General features: G+C 31.0%; 1 protein-coding gene across 3 annotated transcripts in view; it reads right to left on the bottom strand.

Annotated features, from left to right (window-relative positions):
* The window catches only part of LOC142323632 (eukaryotic translation initiation factor 4H-like), a 61161-nt gene extending 39182 nt beyond the window's left edge, over positions 1-21979 (bottom strand). The window contains exons 1-2 of one of the 3 annotated variants that reach the window (XR_012756141.1): positions 21727-21979; positions 1464-1596 (exon numbers count right to left, since the gene is read on the bottom strand). Coding sequence is in view for 2 of the 3 variants with exons in the window: in XM_075363550.1 (XP_075219665.1) it covers positions 1464-1596; positions 21727-21770 (177 nt within the window). In the remaining variant the exon portion in view is untranslated. The remainder of the gene's footprint in view (positions 1-1463; positions 1597-21726) is intronic. The other 2 variants (XM_075363550.1, XM_075363552.1) reach the window with 2 other exon arrangements.
* Between the last annotated feature and the right edge of the window lie 292 nt (positions 21980-22271).

The following is a 22271-nucleotide window of genomic DNA, read 5'->3' as shown; positions in this document are numbered from 1 at the left end:
ACTGTGTTCTACAATATTGTAATACTTTATTGCACTCTCTTGTTATTATTGCTATGACTATATTTCATTTTGTTTATGATTTTAGTATTTTTGTGCATGTGTAATAAATATTTTTAAAAATTGTGCTTGTTGCTCCCTGTATGAAAGATGTATTATCATTTAACTGTTTTTTCTGCCACTTATAAACTATGGGTCAAAAAACAAACTGCATGGATTCTGTAGTTTAAAAGTTGCTCTTTCTAACTATTATAAAACTAACAAAATCTAAGGTATACCTGAGATATAAGCTTTCAAATGTAGGTCAAAAATTGAGCTAAAACCTTTCTGACCAAATTTGATGATGAATATATCCTGACATAAGCCTCCAGTTGCTTTGAAACTTTAGAATATTACACACAATTATGCCCTTTTTCAGGTTACAGAGTCTCGTTCCAATTAAAGTACTAGATAAGGGATTATATAAGCTCAAACTTTGACTTACAAAATGTCACAACTTTTAGATGAATTTCAGCTACTATATCTCAAAACCAGGTGCTAAAAGAAACTTGTGAATAACATATTTGAATTCAGCATAAAATGTTAATTGAAAGTATTAAAACTCAAACCTATAGCTTTATTATTGTGTTCAAAATTAAGTCAATGTTAGAATTTTTTGCATGTATGTGTAACTACCAGTAAGTACACTTTTTTCAAGAGATCACAGAAAATCAGCAATAGTAGATAGAGCTACAATTTGGTAAAATTACATTTAAGAAGACAGCAATGTCCATGCAAAATTTGATGAAGTTTGAAGATGGTCGACTTGGGACTCTTGGTCCACTTGACATGAAATGACCCTATAGTCAACTCTGTCACAGTAGGGTAATCACTGCTATAATTTACCAATAGGACAGTTATATGTAATTATTTCCATAAAAGATGATAAGGGTCTTGGGTAAGACCAATCATCTACGCCAATCCTTAACTCCTTCTTGGTTGGAAAAATTCTAAGTAACTCACCCAATTCCCAGAGGAACCGAGAAATGGACTGCTGCCACCTTGGCTCCCTCCATCTGTGTATTACACTGGCAGCTGGAAGCTTGTAGGCCAGCTGCTTTTTTATTGGGACTTAGTAGGGGTAAAGACTGTCTGCAACTGAGAACATTCAGGGACAGTTCCTGGGGTTAGCACAATGAGTTAAACTGGCATATGATGTGCCTAACAGGTAAATCCAGGCCTCCTACTTCTCATAAAATCTAGTCTTTGATTAATAAGAGTCTTAAGATAAAAAAATTGTGTATTTGTAAAGAAATAAACACAAAATGTAACTGGCATGTCTAATAAAGGCTAAAATAATATGAAGAGACTTTAAAGTAATTTTGATGAACATAGTTCTAAGCATTCATGTATACTGTAAGAGACCAGTCACATTTGAAAATGCACATAATATTATTAGTTTTTCTTTTAATTATATCTTAATTTACCTGTAAATTTGAAAATATTTTGGTTACATCCCCTTGAACAACGCCTTTGGGAAGATTTCCAACAAATGCTGTGAATGGTGGTTCGATGGGCAAAGGTCTTCTTCCTCCATATCTAGATCCCCCGGTTACACTTCTATAACAGAAATGAAAAAAATTGATTACATATTCTACTTCACATTTAATAAAGCTACATTATTAATACATACAAAATATTTTCCAAAAACCTTTCAAAATAAAAACAGGGTTTAAGACAGGGTGATGGCCTTTCCTCACTTCTCAACTACGTATTGGAAAAATCATGAGAGAATGGAAAAACCAGAACAAAGAACTCAGAATTGGGAAACAAATAAAATTGAACTGTATAGCATTTGCCAATGATCTTGTGTTGTTGCTGTCAGAAAGTTGGGAGGTAACCAAAAAACAAATAGATAACCTCCAAAACATAGCAGGAAAAGACGGATTGCATATCTATGAAAAGGCTGAAATAATGCCCATCACCCTTAACAACCAACAGTAACGAAAACCACACACAAATTTAAATAGCTCGGAGAAATAATAACAAGAAACATAGATGAAAAACCCATCCAGAATAGAATCAATAAACTCAGACTTGCAAAAAAAAAAAATAACAAGGCCCACATACAAAAAGAAGTCCCTCTCAATAGACAAAAATTAGACACAACACAGTAACATGACCAGATGTAACCTATGCACGTGAAACACTATTCAATCTTAGAAGCAGAAACAGAATAGAACTTCAAAATGAGGAAAGAAGAATTCCAAGAACAATTATTAACAAAAAAAAATATAGTAGATGGAAAATATCGATTTCTACCTAATGAAATCATATATCAAGAGAACAAACCCTTACTGAACATCATGATGAAAAGAAGAGTAGCCTTCTATAGTCATCTAGCAAGGACAACCAAGAAACTACTAACCTACAACAAAAAATAAAGTTAAAAGTAACTGGCTACAAAAAAAAAAATAGATGAATACTTTAAAGAACTTAAAATTACAAAAGAACAGATTTTGAACAGGGAACAAGAAATTATCCTTAAAAAAAATAAACAAAATTAAAAATCCAAACTAGAAAACAAAGAAACTACAATATCACAGAAGAATAGAGATTCCACAGGTCTATCCTCTGGAATCTGATTAAGTAGCAAATGAGAATTAACAAGCTATTGTATGCACACAACTGAATTAACAATTTGCATGCCAGAGCTATACTGTTATGGTGTTAATATCATGAAAAATACTATTTATAATAAAGTATCTCCTATTTTCTAGTTTTCAATGAATTTTTTCATAATAGTACATTTCTACAATCTCTTAGATTTCATTTAATATCAGTTGTAGTATAAGTAAATGCCACTGGATAGCAATGGAAATGCACTAGATAGAAATGTAATCAAAGATTTTATTCAACAGCTGACAAAATTGTTACTTTATTGTTCAGTTTGTGACAATTATAACAAACAAGATATTTATATGATGATGCGATTTTGTATAAAGAATTTTATCAATAGAACTGATTGGTGAGAATCTGAATCTGATGTACATGATGAAAATCATTCATATAGTATATAGAATCCTAAAAGCTTAACCAATTTTTTTTTTCAATTTGTCAAAAAGTGTATTTTTTTATTTCTAACCTACAAATGAATACCTATAAGTAATGCACTGTTTAAAAAGAAAATGTTAAAAAATTTAAAATTTCACACTTTGTAAGAATCATGATTCTATTATTAATGGTTTTAACAAAGCTCTGAAATGGAAAAATAGATAGCTAGTACTATGAGAAAGGTAATTAAATGACTGGCCAGTATCCAAAAAAAATATGCACTTCCTTGAAAATAAATGTTACTGCCAAAAATACTTATAAGTAAGTACAAAGTAATTTTCTACCTTCAAAACAAAATATGATCAATGATGCAGTTAATTAAAAGATTAAATTAAAAATATATATTTAAAATAAAACATACATTAAGCAAAACAAAAATCTGCCAGAATCTACCAGTGGAAATAAAGGAGCACCAGTTTTAGGGTTAATCTCTGAAATTGAGTATCCACAGATTAAAAAAAATTTCTTTTTTTTTAATCAGATTTGATCATTTATTTTATATAATTGTTTTGTTTCATAAAAGAAATTCACGAAAAATTATAGACAAAGCTTTATAGACTTCTAGAAAAAATTCCAAATATTGTATTCAGTTCTAACAGGAAGGCTAAATAAAACTGGCCCCAGGAAATAAAAGTGAAAAGCAAAACACAATATTAAATTATTTACATTTATGAATCTCAATTACAGTGCTTTTGAAAAGAGAAATATTTACAATATTGCCATGTAATTTTAGTCACTGTTCAAAATGCTCACCACCAACCATTATACAAATTTCAGCATGGCGAATCATGTTCTTCAACTGGAATCCTGGCAATCTTTTGTTGTATGTTGTCTTTCAACTCTTCCAACGTCCGTGGGTTGTTCTTGTAGACCATCCCTTTCAGATAGGCCCAGAGGTAAAAATCTCACAGCAATAAGTCTGGAGATCGGGGTGGCCACAAATCCTTACTGAGTGTTCTATCCTTTGTGAAATCTTGGTGGATTTCAGAAGTGTAGAAAGTCTTGGCCGAAGTATCTATAAGAAAGTATTTCTGGAGTCTAGTTATGCATAAATTTTACGTGCAGTCATAAACAGATATCGGTATTAACAGTCTCCTCAAAGAATATTGGTCTAATGATCCGACTTCCGGAAAATGTACACCAAACACCAATTTTTATATCATGGAGTGGTTTCTGATAGATTTTACTTGGGTTCTGTATAGCCAGTGCCACATATTCTGAGAATTAACATAGCCTGATAAATGGAACCATGCTTCATCTGTTGAAATGCAGAGCCAAGGAAAAAGGAATCCTTTGTTAATATTCTGTAAGAATTACTGGCTTTAATTTACTTGTTTACCCTTATTATATTGTTTTAATTCATGACAACACTCACATGATAAGCTTTCATTTCCAAACCACGAAGTACATGCTGACACAACGTTTGAGAAATTCCTGTTTGTTGCACTAATAGTTTTGTTGACTTGTGAGGACTCTTTCCAATATGATTCATTATATAAGTGACAACTTCCGAAGTCCAAACAGTTGGTTGAACTCTCTGTTCACATTGGTAAAAGAGCCGGTTGTTTGCCACTTTTTCACTAAATCTTGAATTGCTGATTTTACAGTTACATTACTTCTCGGATACGTCCCTTGAAAACTTTCACAAATCTATTGAAGTTCTGTGAACATATTCCACTACAATGAAAACCACATTCACCATGACATATAAACACTACACACTCGCTGAACAGGAAGGGAAGGATGAAAGCTTATAACTGAGTTAATGACGTTCAACTAATATGCATGCATGACAACCATACTACCTTCTGAAACAGAGTGTATCATAAGATACTGTGTCAGATGGCTGAGACCAGTTTTATATGGCTCACCCAGAACTATCGCATTAAAGGTCACAAGTGACTAACCTGAAGATATTGAAGCCAAATGTAATAACAATATGTTTTTTTTTGTCCTTCACTACTCCTTGGGGCTGGATCTGCTTTGAATATGAACACAGCCTAAGGGAAAATCAGGAGAAATTCACTCCTATACTTTTTCAGCCATCTTTGTGTGGATAATTCTGATGAAAATCTTTTTAATGTATCCCACATCCATTCAGTCTGCAGCTTAGTCCTCAGATGTTATCAGGGTGTAACCATGCTGAATTCTCTCTCTCAGATATGCTTCCCTATGCTGCAAGAACCGATCTCATTCAAACACTATGTGTTCTGCGGTGCCTCTCTTCCGCAGTAATTACATTCTGTAGAGGGTTTCAATGCCTAAATACACGGGTATCCTAATCATAAATTGTCAGAAACTGGGTCAGCTTGTACCCCAGTTCCTCCCTGCTTGCAGTACTGTTCCTGGAGGTCTGGAAACAGTCTGTATGTCTATCTAACATTCATTTAATGATCCTAGTTGAAAACAATATGAAAATGTGATACAATAAAATAGATATAAAACTTTTTTTTTTATAATAAAGTAATAAAATACATTTACTTTTTTGGCCAATACTATGCGTTTTTATAGCTAAACAGTTGAGTGGTCTGAAGAGGATGAAAGGGGGGGGGGTCATTGACCCCTTAATTTCTAATGAAAATTGTCACAAAATAAGCCTAATTTCTATTATAGTGCATTTTTAAATTTATTTACTTTTATGAGGTCCTCCCTTTCAACCACCCTTAATGATGAAGTATGTAAATACATGAAATTTTATTCTGTGTATTGAAGTTTCTTTGAATGGCTTACACTCTGCTTCGCACTTTTCCTTCTATGTTCTCTATAGGTTTCATCTCAGTGTAACATCCAGTAATAGTCTGCCAGCATCGCAGTAGTCCATTTTCCTTGATACCTCCTTTCCATTTCTTTCATGTCCTGATGAACTCTCTCACCCATATCTTCGCTAACGGCATCCAGATTCTCAGGAAAATAGTCTACATGTGAATTTAGCAAGTGAACCTTCAAGCTCACGGAACGCCTAAATTTTTGTACTTCTGCAGCATGTTCTCAACAATTCAATTTGAAGTTCGAATCCTTCTTATTGCCCAGAAACCTGGTTAAGGCATCTTTAAAGGGTCCCCAGGCTTCTTTTTCTGCAACTTTCATTTGTTTCTCAAAATTACCATTTTTGAGAAGTTTTCTAATGTCAGGACCAGTAAAGACACCCTCTTTTAGCTTGGCGGTTGATAAGGCTGGAAATTTGTAACAGATATATTTAAAACATTTACCTTCTTTTAGTAATGCTTTAAAAATTGCAGAGAACTTTATTCGGATTTATGAGAGCTTTTCAGAATATATTTTTGGTAGCAGGTTCTAATGAAGCTCTTTTTGGCCAGTCTTTCCTTATCCAATGATTTTCTCTTCTCTGCTATCCCATTCACACAAAAAACAAGAAAACTTTGTGTATTCTCCTTCCTGTCCTAGGAGAAATAATATAATTTTGAGATCACTGCACATAATCCACTTATGATTGTTGTATTTAATTTTATCAAGAACGAATTCCAAATTTTTGTAACCCTCTTTTAAATGGATAAAATGTCCGACAGGTATTGACGGATACACATTCCATTGTGAAGAAAGACAACATTGAGGCTTCTTTTGGACAAATCTATGAACAGTCTCCAATTGGTACTTTTATACGGAATGCTAAATAGTCAAAAGTCCACATACATCAGTGCAGAAGATTCTTCTTCTTCCAAAAAATATGTAAAAAAATTCTTTTCTCTATCCTGAATCAAGAAAGTAGGTGCCAGCTGCTGGCTGGTCTTTCTCTTTAAGCCTTGAACCAAGCAATTCTGAATTTACTTTTGTCAGATGTAAGTCTCGAACTAAATTGTTAGTTCACACTGTGAATAAAGCTCTGGTGCATAGCCATCTCCAGATTCGTACTCCTCGATGTTAACTTCATTTAAATCACTTATGGAACCGTCTATTTCAGGTAAATTTTCTGGTGGAATTGGCTCTGGTACGTCTGGGCCACGAGGAATCAGGCGTAAAGCGGATGACATATTTGGATAGAAGATTCTTTTTTCATTCTTAAAATTGAAACCGTGAACACCAGTCAAGCAAAAGTAACAATCATTAATGTGATTTTGTGGCTCTCACCAGACCACTGGAACAACAATTCTGAACGGTTCTTGGTCACCCTTTGACCACCATATAAGTCCTTCAACACATGTGTAGCAAACATAGTGGAGTGCCCAAGTTTTGTCTTGAGCTCCTATTTTAATCTCCTAAGTGTACGTGAGGTACAGTTGTCGAATGAAACTTATTTTATTTCTTTTTTGTCTTTCCACCATTAACTCATCACAAATGTAACAAAAAGAATCTGCAGAATTTTTGCAGCCTCTTGAAAACAGAAAGTTTGCTTAATGGCCTGAAAATATATTTTCCAGTGACAGAAACACATTTGATCATGGAGGACAACAAAAAACTCAATTATGCATTCTAATAATTGAAACAGCACTGATAGTAGTTCCATGGTGCATGAGAGGCATGGATAGCTGCCAATAAACATGTTACATCTTGTTAAGTCTTGTCGCAACCTGTCAGCCAAGCTCTTCCCCCCGTCTCGTCATTTTCAACCCACCTCCTCCCCGGCTCACATCAATAGTGAGACCTCTCAATAGTTGAGACCACTCAACTATTTAGCTTTAAGAATGTATAGTATAAGCCAAAAAAAGTGAATATATTACATTAATTTATTATAAAAAGAACCGTTTTGTCTCACATTTTCACAATATTCTATTTTCTACAAATTTTGAAATCTGTGATTTGTGAAAAATCCTGAAGTGATGGGAAAAAATGAAGGTTATTTTCAGATTCCGATTCAAATACATAAGAATCAATTATCAAAAGTTAAAAAACATTCCACTACCCAAATTTTGCAGACTTGTGTTATAAACTGTTTACAAAGTAATTCAAAACTGTCTAGATTAAAATAATCATAACGTAATTATAATATCATGAAAGCATTATCATTATAATATGATAATCAAATAAAATTATCATATTAGGTTAAAATAAGATAAAAGTTATGATAAAACATTATCACTAAGTAGGCCATCTAAAATGATATGTCATAATAATAAAAATAGTGACAATAGCCCCCCCCCCTTTATAATAAGTGCTTTTATTTATAAATTCTAACAATGACATTAACATTGTATTGCTGAAAGAAAATCTGCAAACCTAATAAAAATATAAAGTGAATTTTTTAAAGCTATATGTAACAAGCTGGATTTATAACAAAATATATTAATAAAATTGAATAACAAAAGGTCATCAGACAACTTCATGAAAAATATTAATTAATTAAATGATAAACTAATAAGCAATTATAACACATTAAAAATTATCTGCCAAAAAAAAACCACTCAAGATTTTTTTACATATCAGAATAGAAATCATATTTTAATGCTACTGCAATATCATATAGTATCAAATAAAATTTTCACACTATGAAAAAATAACAAAGTTATTTTAATGAATATATTCAAAAACCTCATTAACTATGCTTTCAGTGTGAACATCTTTAACATATATCCAATCTTTCCTTGATGTGAAAACATAATTGGAAACACAGTCATAAAAGTAACCCAGGTAAGAAAAAATTTATAACTGGATCCTATAAATATAATTTTCAAGGTGACTGACTGTCTATAGCAGCAAGATTTACGAAATAATACTCAGTGACACTTTTCAGCAAAAATTTTTATTAGGTAAGATTTAAGTACCTCTTATGTAGAACCTACTGTATAAAAAAAAAATTATTGTATTAAAATTACTGTATTAAAAATTTATTGTTCATTATAACAAATAATCCTTAATTAATTTGAAAAATTAATCAGAATGTATATTTTAAACCCGGCATTGCTCCTAATTATTTTACCTGTAATCATCAGACATTCAATTTCATCTGACAAGGATATTAAATAACAACCCCTCTATTTCTGAAGTACTCATCTATCACTAAGTAATTAAATGTGCCCCTTATCCGTAAGGAGTACAACTGTACATGCCTGAATTGCTGGACCAGGATAATGGTTAATTATAACCAACAACAGAATGGTAACTGAGGGCAGTATCATGAAACTGTTCAATCAAAATGTAATTGGTTTGCTGAGCTTTAACTAATAAACTATCAACCTTCTGCATGAGGAATGGGCACTTGTTTCTTGAACTTAATCTTATTTTATAATTACACCTTGGTTTTTTCTTCACTATTTAATCAGTTCTTTACTATTTAACACATGAAATAGGCCTCATTTTCATTCATGCTGTCTCCATCGTTTTTTGTTATATCATTTATAAAATGTTTACAGAAGTTAATCTTTAATTATTTTTCACCCCTCACATTTATTACTCACTAGTATACCTGTCAATTCATGTATCCCATTGTTTAAGTGGACACCAAAAGTGTTTTCAGCTGAAGGTTTATTTTCCAAAAGGAACAGCCTTGGATCTTTGTACTTTATTAATGTTCTACTTATATATACATTTTGATTATCACTTTTTGCATGTAAATAATTGAATTTGTTTAATTCAGTTCAAAACACTCATTAAACACTCAGTTCATTTTTTTTAAAGATCATTAATAATTCCTGTCAACAGAACTTTATGCTATATCAATTTTAATGACTGTAGTAAAATATAATTAGCAGCTTGCATTTTATTATTTTTGTAATTTAAATGTTTATAAATATAACTGTAAACTCTAACGCTAAATTTGTACACACAAAGAGGTTATTTTTTAAAAATTATATACATTTAACTCATGAATCAAACACACTGGTTAAATCCCTTCCATTTTCTTCAGACTCTGATATCACAAAGAGTAGTAACAAAAATGGATGACATGATTTTATTCTGATGTAAGTTAGTTTATTATGTTTGTGCAGCAATTTGTACAAGTATGAAGTATGCAGCTCTCAGTCAGCATACCAGTAGTTGTGACACCACAAAAATGCAGTTGTCAGCTGAACAAAATTAGGAATAATCTTGTGTCTTGTCCCCAGCAAAAAGTCCTGTTTATATAATTAGATAATTTTATATATATTTTCAGAAAAATAAATGTAAATAATTTTAAAAAAGTGTTCTGATATTAAATAACATTACTATGTAAAATTAGATTAATTTAATTCCACAAATGAATTTGATCTATTTATTCTAAAAATAATAACCTATCTGATGGCATAGAAAAACATAAATTAACACACAATCTAAGTAAACTGAATTAAAAATAATTTAGAACAAAGCAGAAGGTTCACGCTGGACCCCCATATTAAATTTAAAAAATTAAATATAAACTATTAAAATTAATATTTAGTACAGTTTATACTAAAAATTAAAAAATATAACATTTTAATTATAAATGCAATATAACCATTTAGGTAATAATAAATAAAAGTTACTATAAGTTTACTGCTGTAACCAATACTGTATGGTACAGTAGAATTGGTTTTTGCAAAGTGAAAGGTTAAAAAGCTACACAGTACTCTATCTGAAAATACATATACAATAAATATATTTATTGGCAAAATGGATAGTAAAAAAACCTTAAAAAATAAAATAACAGCAGTTCTAGAACTTCTGCAACTGAAAGAAATAATTGTAATAAGCGATACAATTATTTTCATTTTCATTCGAACAATCGTTAAACAAAATCATTAAATACTTAATGTATTAACTGAACTATTACAATGTATAAAACATATTAAAAACTAAAATATTGTTACTTTTAAAAATAATCCTAAATACAGTTCAGATTAATAGTATGGTGTATATTTTACTTAAAATACAAAAACTTCATAACAATAATAGACCCACAATTTAAAAACATGGGGACTGTGGATTTTATCAATAATTCTATACTAACACACACAGCAATTATACAATTACGTTCCAAATAGAGACCACAAAAGATGACACTCACATTTAAATTGCTGAACCTTTCTAAAACAGGTTATTCAAAAAATCATTGGATTCTACAATTATTTATGTTAAATATACATATGACGTTTATCAACCTTGGTTTAATTACTACTGTCTTTAAAAGGCAAAACATTATTTATAGCAGTTTTTCTCTTGAAAAAAATCTAATTTCAATATTTAAAAAACAAACAAGATAGGTAATAAATATTTCCAGTTTTATATACTAGTGTTCTTCAATGCTCTTTCACCACAATTTGGCAAAGTTTCAACTAGATTAAATGATTTTAAATCATGCAGCACAGTTTTTATAATGTAAATGCATTTCATAGTTTAGTTAATATTTCAGAGAAACAGTGTTGATGCATATGTTCAAAACAATGTGACTATGATCAAGGCATTTTAAAAATAAACTAAAATACAGGAATCTTAAGACAGTGTTTGCGACACATAAAAAGTACATTTTAAAAGGCTATTATCCTACCATTGCTCAGTCTCTATAGAACGTAACTGTTACATTGATGTAAATTCTACTATGACTTAAGAATATACGGCAGTATTAAAATTCTACTCTTTCCTGTTTCTTAAATATTTCAAAAATGTTTTGAAATTTTAAAAAACAATTATAATAAAAAAATTTACCCAGTTATAAACAGTAACAAAACAATAAAAGTAAACTACCAAATAGTCCAAACACTAAACATGTAGTAAACTTTGTGAAAATGCTTAAGAGCATTCTGTCAATTATAAGGGACTCCTGCACTCTCGAACCACCACATTTAACCTACTGTGGTCGACAAGAATTGTTCCTAACTTCCATGTACATACACATATGCAGTGAAATAAATAATCATAAGAACCTCAGGAGAATCCAATTATGCCAATGTTAGAGACCCGCCAATTTTCAACCTACTCAATGAAATCTACATCTATGTTACAGTTACATACACATTACTACACCTATATTACATGGCAACTGACAATCAAAACCATAAACAAATAGAAAGCCATCAACAAAATTCAATGCTAAATCTCATGACTAATTAATTCTTGAGAAAATAAACTATTTATACACTATTTACTGTAATGTGTACATTCTCTTTTTATTTTAACCTAAACGGTTATTACTGACTGATATTACAGCTTCTGATTCCATGAGTCAGCTACTTTTTGTAAATTCTTTTTTTCATCAGTATTCACATCAACCAATCCTTGTGTCTGTGTAGAAATATAAATCTGAATATGAATATAATATATAATAATATACATAATATATGAGGTGTGGCTATTAAATAATGAGACTAATGCTGCTACAGAAGAACAGTGCATGCACCAAATTTATACGACTGACAGCTGTGTAGCATGAAGCCTTCTTTTTCGACTGTTGACACTCCAGTTTCTTTAGATATATTAGTCTAGCCGTGGCCTTCATTTGGATAACATCTGTTATTTTGTTTTGCCAAAAAAATGTATAAGTGTTTTATTAGAGCAAAGAACTGTTGTGAAATTTCATATGAAACTTGGAAAAACTGCTATTGAAAATTATCTTTTATTAAAAAAAGTATATGGCAATAAATGCTTATCACATGCGCAGGTTTTTGAGTGGTTTAAGCATTTTCAAGATGGCCGAGAAAATGTTGTAGATGATGTTTGCCCGGGTCGCCCTTCCATGTCAAAAATGGATTAAAATATTGAAAAAATTGGTAATCTGATCCAATCTGACCATTGGTTAACTATTCGTACGATTGTTGAATCTATAGGAATTAACAAAGAATGCATACAGCAAATTTTACATAACAATTTTTACATGCATAGAGTGTACGCAAAAATGCTGCCTAAAATTCTCACAATTGAACACAAAGAAGCTCGTGAAAATGTTTGTTCTGACACTTTGAATGCCAATGAGAATGACCCAAACTTCTTGGAAAGTAATAACACGTGATGAATCTTGGTTTTTCACTTATGATCCAGAAACTAAGCGTCAATCCATACATTGGAAGGCATGAGCAAATCAAAATTGAAAGCGATGATGATTGCTTTCTCAACATTCATGGGATTGCATACCATCATCGAGTTCCTGAAGATCAAACTATTAATCAACATTACTATCTTGAGGTCCTTGCTCAACTCCATGAAAAAATAAGAAATAAATGACCCGAATTGTGGACGAACAAGTCATGGGTTCTTCACCAGGACAACGCACCATCTCACACAGCATTGTGTGTCAAGATGTTTCTAGCTAAATATAACATCCCAGTGTTAGACCATCCGCCTTATTTGCCTGACCTGGTACCATGTGACTTTTATCTGTTTCCCAAGGTCAAATCTGCATTAAAAGGAACAAGATTTCAGATCGTTGAAGCTGTGAAAGAAAAAGCGGCACATGCCATGAAAGAGCTCACAGAAGAAGACTTTCAACACTGTTTCAAACAGTGGAAAATTTGCATGCAGTGTTGTAGGGATAGAAGAGGGGTGTATATTGAAGGGGATAGATAACCAAATATGTATAAATTTAAAATAAAATATTTTACAGCATTAGTCTCATTATTTAATAGCCACACTTCATATATTAATATAACACATTAAGATATAAATAAGAATATGAATTCAGCATGTATGAGTTGTATTTCAGTAGTTTAGGCTGAATCATTCTGTCACTCCCACATTAAGTACATTTATTGTTTTGTGGATATAATAATGTACTATATGCTACTACTTATCTGGTACCATGGCATACTGATGTTAAGCAATAAAAATTTTGCTGAATATTGGTTATTGATGTTTAAGAACAATAACATCATTTGTAATGATTCACATCATTATTCATTTCAGTGAAAGGAAGTATTTCAGTCTATATTATCCTGTTACACCATACGGTACGATACAGTTTTATAGTTCATTTTCATAACAGTTTTATTCGGTATTATTTTTATCAATTCTAATTTACCCTGAGTTTTGTAACAATCAGGTTTTAACAATGAATGATTCGGTCGTAAAATATAAACCAGGAAAACCCTTAAGCTCCGAACAAGAAATAATCAGCAAAATACACATATAAAAAAGGTCAATTTTTAATATAATAAACACAAATTGATAGTAAACATGTTACCCCTAAAAAGACTCAAAAGCATGTGAAAAATTAAAAAGTTGGAAAATTTTACAAAAACCACTAACAGAAAAAAGTTCATTTGTTTTACTTCAATAACGAGCTTCTTAACTTGAACAAAGTATGCTGTGAATACTGTTTCTGAACTGCCAAATGTTTCTACAAGTATATTACATTGTGTTTTAAGATCAATGCAGTTTTGTTTCATGTCCAAAAAAAATAATTCTTTATTAATTGTACATGAAGATATTATATCAAGGTGTAAGGCATATTCAAGAGAAATTAAGCAATTTCATGAAGATGGTGAGAAAATTTATTATCTAGATATAACTTGGGTTAATGCAGAACTAGCACAGGGAAAGGTACAAGAATAAAGAGCGCAAAACACTTTTATGAAAGGTTTTTCAACTGGGTTGGAAATCCTGAGTGGAAAAGATAAACGATTAATAGTAATGCGTGTATGAAGTGAAAATGGATTTTTGAACAGTGGTTAATGGGTATTGGAATCCAGATCTTCCCAAGAGTATTATGACAAAATGAATGGTGACAATTTTAAGCAGTGGTTTAAAAAAATTGTCGAAACTTTTGCTGAAGGATCCATCATCGTAATGACTAATGCGCCATACCATTGCCTTTTTCCTGTTTAGCCTCCAGGAATCAACACCAGGTATTATTTCAGAGGATACACAAGGATGATGTGTATGAGTGTAAGTCAAGTGTAGTCTTGTACAGTCTCAGGTCAATCATTTCTGAGATTTGTGGTTAATTGAAACCCAACCACCAAAGAACACTGGTATCCACAATCTAGCATTCAAATCCATATAAAAGTAACTGCCTTTACTAGGATTTCAACGTTGGAACCCTCAACTTCGAAATCAGCTGATTTACAAAGACGTATTCACTACTAGACCAATCGGTGGGTTGCCATACCATTGCCTGAAAGCTGAAAAAATTCCAAATGCTTTTGACCCAAAAATCAGTAATTGCCAATAATTAAAATCGAAGAAAATAATATACAGTGAAGACAGGATAACAGTAGAACTTACAAGATTAGTAAAATCAGTTAAACAAAAATATATTCACTATAAAGTAGATGAAATAGCAAAATTAAACAAATTATGTCATGTTGTGTCTTCCTCCACACCATTGCAATTTTAACCCAATAGAATTGATATGGTCACAAGTCAAAGGCTACAATGGGAGCAATAACACAACATTTAAGTTAAGCGATGTAAAAAATCTATTGATAGGTGGCAATAGAGTAAATGCAAATGCTTGGAAAAATTGTATTCAACATGTAATTAAACAAGAAAAAAAGCATGGGAAGCAGACAGTTTGTGTGAAAATATTATTAAGATATTGTGATAAATTTGGGAAACTATGACAACAGTTCTACAGATAGCAGCATACTGGATTATTGAAGAAATAACTGGTGATTCAAGGACTTCAAAACTTTAAAAGCAAATAAAAATTTATCAAGTTAACTTACAGATTCAATTGAGGTCTCATTTCATGGAACACATCAAGTTTGTCACCTAACATTCACTTTGGTTTAATATGGCTTCCATTTTTAACGCAACATACATCTCACCTGAAAACAATCGTATCATTCCAAACTAGCCAGTAAGTAGGACATTAACTCTGCAATTGCGGTGTTAATTCGAAGTCTTTGCTCAACAAGATCAGCAGGCAGAGGTGGTACATAAACCCAATCTTTAATGAAAACTCACAAGAAAAATCTAGCGGGGTCAAATCTGGGGAAAAAGATGGCCATGCAACTGCACATTCAGATCGAACCACTGACCTGGGAATCAAGTATCAAGAAAATCTCAGACTTCTACGTGGCAGTGAGGTAGTGCCTCATCTTGCTGATAGTAATGACATCCATCTTGGACATTATCATCTGAGGAATTAGAAAATTCTGAAGCATGTCCAGATAAATGTACCTACTGGTACTATGTTGCCTACTGGAAGAATAAGCCATACAGTCTCTTCGCTTAAGGCACATGAAACATTGATCTTAGGGCTACCATAAATATTCTGAAAAGTTTCATGAGGGTTTTTGCTGCTCCATATTCGGCAGTCATGGGTGTTCACCTTGTCACTGATTGTGAAATGTTGACTCATTACTAAAAATTACATTGTCTAAAAATGTATTGTAGTCTACAATTCTATCCATCATTTCCACACAAAACTGCAGCCGAGCAACTTTGTCATCATCTGTAATGTGTTGGACCATGGTTAGTTTGTACGGCTTTAAGTGTAATCGTTCACATAATATGTGCCAAACAGTTGTTTGTGGAATGCCAGTCTCACATGACGCAGTCAAGTTGATTTCTTCAGACTATGTGCAAAGCTTTCTTTAAGTTGTTCTACAGCAGCTTCAGGAATGCATGGGCTGGTGATTTTGTATGTTTAACAAAATAACCTGTCTTAATGAAGGTTTGGTGTGCCACGAGTATATTTTACGTCTATTAACAGGCTCCCTACAGTACTCTCTACGAAAATTATGTTCAACTACAGTTGCTGACCGCAAATTGTGAAACCAAAACACACAAACAGTACTGGTGACAGCACTGGTGGCTGAATTTGTTGCAGTCAAAATGTGATGTGTTTTACTATGAAATGAGACCTCAACCAAATCTGTAAGTTATTTAAATAAATTTTTACATACTTTTAAAGTTGTGAAGTCCTTTTTGAATCGCCCACAATTGAGGTAACGAATATCTTTTTCTGTTTTACTTAATGAAATTTTAATATAGTGGGAACATATTTTCTTAAAATTTTTATATTTTAAGATAAATATTGTTTTACCACAATTTTCTAATTCTTGTATTATAAGTTATTTTTACTTCATTGTTATGTTAAAGTGATTTTTCTTCAGATGCACTGCACTAAATTAAATAAGAAACATCATACTGTTATGTTTGGGTATGCTGTAAGCTTTCATGCAACAAATTATAGTTGTTTATTTCTCTTTCAGCAGGTTTCCCATTTTAAGTCCATTACTAATAATGTAGGTGCAAGAAAAAATTATAATTACTTAACTATAATGGCGAGCACTAACTTTAAATTAAATTTTTCATTATATTAAAACATCTGCTATTATAAATTAATTTTATTTAATATTTTCCCTTCAGACTCTATGTTGGTTAAGATGCTATAACCATTTCCATTTGTCCATAGTCATTACTTATATTGGCACAATATATGAAAGCTATACAGTTTTAAAAAGACCTTTACCGTCATGTAGCAAAGAATATTTCTTACTCTAATTTAATAAACCATTTCAGACTTTAGATATCATAGTACAAATTTATAATACTTAAAATAGTTCAAACTTTAATTCAGATATTCTTTGTATAAAAGCTACTTTAAGTTTTTCTACTCTCGTCTATATATGCATGTATGTTAGCAGTTTTCAGGGTCAGAGTAGTACTGTAATTTACATCAAAAACTGAATATTACATACGCTCATTTAAATAAAAAAGTGACCATTTATTGATTATAATTTCTTACAGTAATAATTCATTAACTGAATACAGAATAAGTAAACAATAATTATAAACTGATAGCTGTAGGATTTGTTGGCAATGGTAACATGGTGGAAATATTAATGAATTATCTCTTAATATTTTTATTTACTGTGACTTGAACCTCCTAAACAAAGAAGAAAGAATCACTCAAAAGCTTAAGTGTTTAAAAATAAAAAATCACAGGGCACTTTCTTCTGGCCAATAATGAAGCAAAAAGCTTTGGTTTTCTGAAAGAAGCTCAGAGTAAAAGGCAGTCACTAACAATAGCAGATTTATACAACCCAATCATGGAAAACAATTTTTAAAAGTGTTTGGAAAAAATTTGGGCTTGTTATTAAAACAAAATCTAAACAACAGTGAAAGCAAGAATGAAGAAATAAATGAATTATGGTCCTTGTTTATTTGTTCACTTTTGCTGAAAAAGGTGACGAGAAAATGAGCGAGTGATGGTTTAAAACTAACAATGAAAAATATTATTATCATAGTGGAGCTTCTCAAAATGATTACAAAAACTGAATGTTATCATTGAACATTCACCTACCAAGATGTATATACAAAACTTTACAACATCCCTTTAAAAACATCTGAATGCAGTCAGATGGAAATTACATTTTTTGTGGATCAAAGTTACAGTTGCATGGAAAAAATGGTTGAAATTAACAAACAAAAAGTATGTTTTTTCATGAAAACTAAATAATCTCTGTTTTTTTTCTGTCTTCAGTCATTTGACTGGTTTGATGCAGCTCTTCAAGATTCCCTATCAGGTGCTAATCGTTTCATTTCAGTATACCCCCTACATCCTACATCCCTAACAATTTTTTTTCATATTCCAAACGTTGCCTGCCTGCACAATGTTTTCCTTCTATCTGCCCCTCCAATATTAAAGAGACTATTCCAGGATGTCTTAATATGTGACCTATAAGTCTGTCTCTTCTTTTAACTATATTTTTCCAAATGCTTCTTTCTTCATCAATTTGCTGCAAAACCTCTTCATTTGTCACTTTATCTACCCATCTGATTTTTAACATTCTCCTGTAGCATCACATTTCAAAAGCTTCTAATCTTTTCTTCTCAGGTATTCCGATTCTCCAAGTTTCACTTCCATATAAAGCTACGCTCCAAACATATACTTTCAAAAATCTTTTCCTGACGTTTAAATTAATTTTTGATGTAAACAAATTATATTTCAGACTAAAGGCTCGTTGTTTCGCCTGTGCTATTCTGCATTTTATATTGCTCCTATTTCGTCCATCATTAGTAATTCTACTTCCCAAATAGCAAAATTATTCTACCTCCATAATTTTTTCTCTTCCTATTTTTACATTCAGTGGTCTATCTTTGTTATTTCTACTAAATTTCACTACTTTTGTTTTGTTCTTGTTTATTTTCATGCAGCAGTTCTTGCGTAGGACTTCATCCATGCCATTCATTGTTTCTTCTAAATCTTTTTTACTATCAGCTAGAATTATACTGTATGTATACACATTAAAACCTACACCTATACTTACATTTTAATAACGTTTTTACAGTATTTAATTTTTTTTTTAAATTACAGTAAAAAAAACCTAATACTATATTAACTCCATCTCAATTACTTTAGATAATTTATGCTTGATGCTGAATAACATCTAATATAAACCTTAAAATACTACATTCATGCATTAATGCACAAAAACTAGCACTTAATTACTTTTAATGTTATATCAATTACCTCTTCAAAATATAAATTTACTCATGAATTATATTATTTTATGAGACTCAAAAAAAACAAATTAATGTAATATTTCTAACTTTGCCTACACGGTCACATCAAATTTCCTTTCCAAAATATAACATATAGGCTGGTAAAATTGTATGCCATTAGATGATTGTAAAAGATAGTCAACTGCTTTCATTAAATTAACAAAGCACCAGATTTGTTACAATTTAATGTTATTTTCATGTATTCCATGAGAATTTTTATTTGTGCAGTGTTAAGTGAAAACGGCAGACACAAGTGAATATTCAGTTAAAGAAAAGCTTGTTACTAGTTACTACAGTGGATAGATCAGCATAAAACAAAAATAATAAAACATACGGCAGATCTGTTCAGAGTTTTGTTAAAGAAACTCCATCAGTAGTCTTTCCTCTAGATCAGTCTTCTATTTGAAATGATCTGGACAAGTAATTGAGTAGCTCTGATATTATTGAAGAGCCCTGTTTAAAGTATCTTAAATTAACCAGGAAAAGTTCTTCAGAGGTAAACATTTCTTATCAGAAGATAACAAGATCATGATTTAAAACTCTTTAAGCCTACTCATGTTAATGAGCATGTCCCAGCATGACTGGGGCAAGGCTATAAGGGAAACTTGCTGCTAAGTTCTTCTAAGGAAATTTCATAATGTTCAATCATGGAAACCAGTTTTCTTTTTTAACAAGTGTGCCATTTACCTGAGTAATAAACCTTAACCTGAGCCTAAACATCCTTGAAAATTATTTTATTATTCAAATTTGATTAAATAATTTGAAATTAACTGTCATTTTACCACAAGATGAAGTTCCAACTCATTATGCTCAGATGGTAAGGGACTTTTTAAATAACATTTTGAAGGGTAGCAGATTGGTAGGGGCTACAAAATTCAGAGGCCACCTAGATGTCACAGACTTAACCTGTGACAACTCCCTTTTGGGCATAATCAAAGAATCTACAAATTCTGACTAAGGGATGCTGATGAGCTGAAAACTGTTGTCAGAGATTTTTTATATGACTTTGATTCTTCAACATGGAAGAGAATGTCTAAAAGCACTGATGAAACTGTACATAAGGTACATTCAGATATAATTTAAAGTATCCTTTACGTGTAAAAATGTTAAATAAACTAATAACAAAAAATTCTTGTTTATTTCTTAACATGGAAAAGACTTTGTGCCCACAGTATATTATTATATTCATAAATAACTACTGATATCTGAAATGGAGCTCATGTTGAAATAAAATTATAGTTTTTATTAAAACTTTAACAAAACGTTTTTGTTAAAAAATTATGCCACTAATCTAAAATTTAAAGTAATAAATCATTAAATAATGTTATATTCAGATTATCCAGTGCAACAAATGCCCAACCCCAGAGTAAACTTATTTTACACCTCATACCATCACACAGAGTTGACCAAAAATCTGTACAAATGTTTCAGTGAACCAACAATATTAACTTAAAATATAATGTAGAATCATCAAAATAACTAGACCAAAATAAGTCAGACAAGTATTTTCATCAAATAATACGTAATAGCAATTGCAAAAAAAAATATTTACACAGCCATTTTAAAGGACTGACAGAAAATATTAATCCATTTCTGGTACTTTTTAACATATACTGACCTGACATAATAAAAACTAAGATTAAATGGGTTACTATTGAGTTAAAAGTAAACAAAAACTGATTTACCCATTATAAAATGTTTCTTAAAGCATTTGATGTGGATATATAATTTGACAAAATTGCTTAAACAGTAACTTTTGTCAAGCATCACATAAAACAGCTTAAAAATAACTTTGTAATATTTAATCTACAATATAAACACATCATTAATGTAAACCTGGTTAGGTAAGAAACAATTTGAAAAATCTCATCTCTTTATCTACAAATTATGAAAATCTTAAAAAAACTGCTGTACATGCGTCAATTAAGAAAACATAAAAATAATTTTCAACGACCACGCATCGGGAAAATAATAAGTACATACAAAAATGAAAACCGATCATCTTGGTTATGTTTCATCACTACCGAAACTTAAGAAAATATACAAAACGGGTTTTAAAAAAAAATCAAAATATATAAAGTATCCCAGTTTAAAGGTTAGAAATAATCAATTTTTAAACAACTGAGCGTAAATGCAACATAATCACAGCATTTTTACTAGTTTCACTCGGAGAAGTATAAAAAGCATGGGAGCTAAAATGGGGCCCCAACATCGAAGGAAACATTCGCTTTAAATAATATATAAAACAAAAAGTATCTACTTATATAATAGAATAATCACTCAGGGTATCTATTAAAAGTGTATTCACTAAAAATTAATAACAATTACATAGCATTTTACCTCGAATCCCGATCATTGTTATTACCACCACTTCGACCAGCCATATCGATGCGAAGAGATACACTACTCCAAAGATAATATACAACCCATGCTAGCAAAGAAAATTATCATTTGATATTTTATTGCAATGAAAGTGAACTTGAACTTTAGAAAATGATACTTTTGTAATAATAAATTTAATTTTAATAAAATTTATCCCAAGAAAATTAAAAAAAAAATCAAACGTCTTTTTTCCGATATTGACTAGTAACCCAATATCTGGAAAGTAAATTCCACACAACGTGCACACACCCCCACACACGCACGTATAAATATACACTATTAAATATGATTTAAATCAATAAAAAAAATTAAATACAATTTAGGAATACTTTTTAATGTGTAATTCATTAACCATAAATATGGTTATTATTATAAACTATTTATTATTATCATAATAAATTGTATAGTACAACAAAATATGTAGGTTATGTTGGTACGGAATCGCGGACTAAATATTTAAAACACGCGAGGAATCATTTTTTTTAAACATATGAAATAAAGTA

The sequence above is a fragment of the Lycorma delicatula genome, chromosome 4 (genome assembly GCF_047948215.1).
Source record: "Lycorma delicatula isolate Av1 chromosome 4, ASM4794821v1, whole genome shotgun sequence".
Taxonomy (NCBI): domain Eukaryota; kingdom Metazoa; phylum Arthropoda; class Insecta; order Hemiptera; family Fulgoridae; genus Lycorma; species Lycorma delicatula.
Note: the sequence above shows the minus strand (reverse complement) of the source record. Positions and strands in the feature narration are given on the sequence as shown.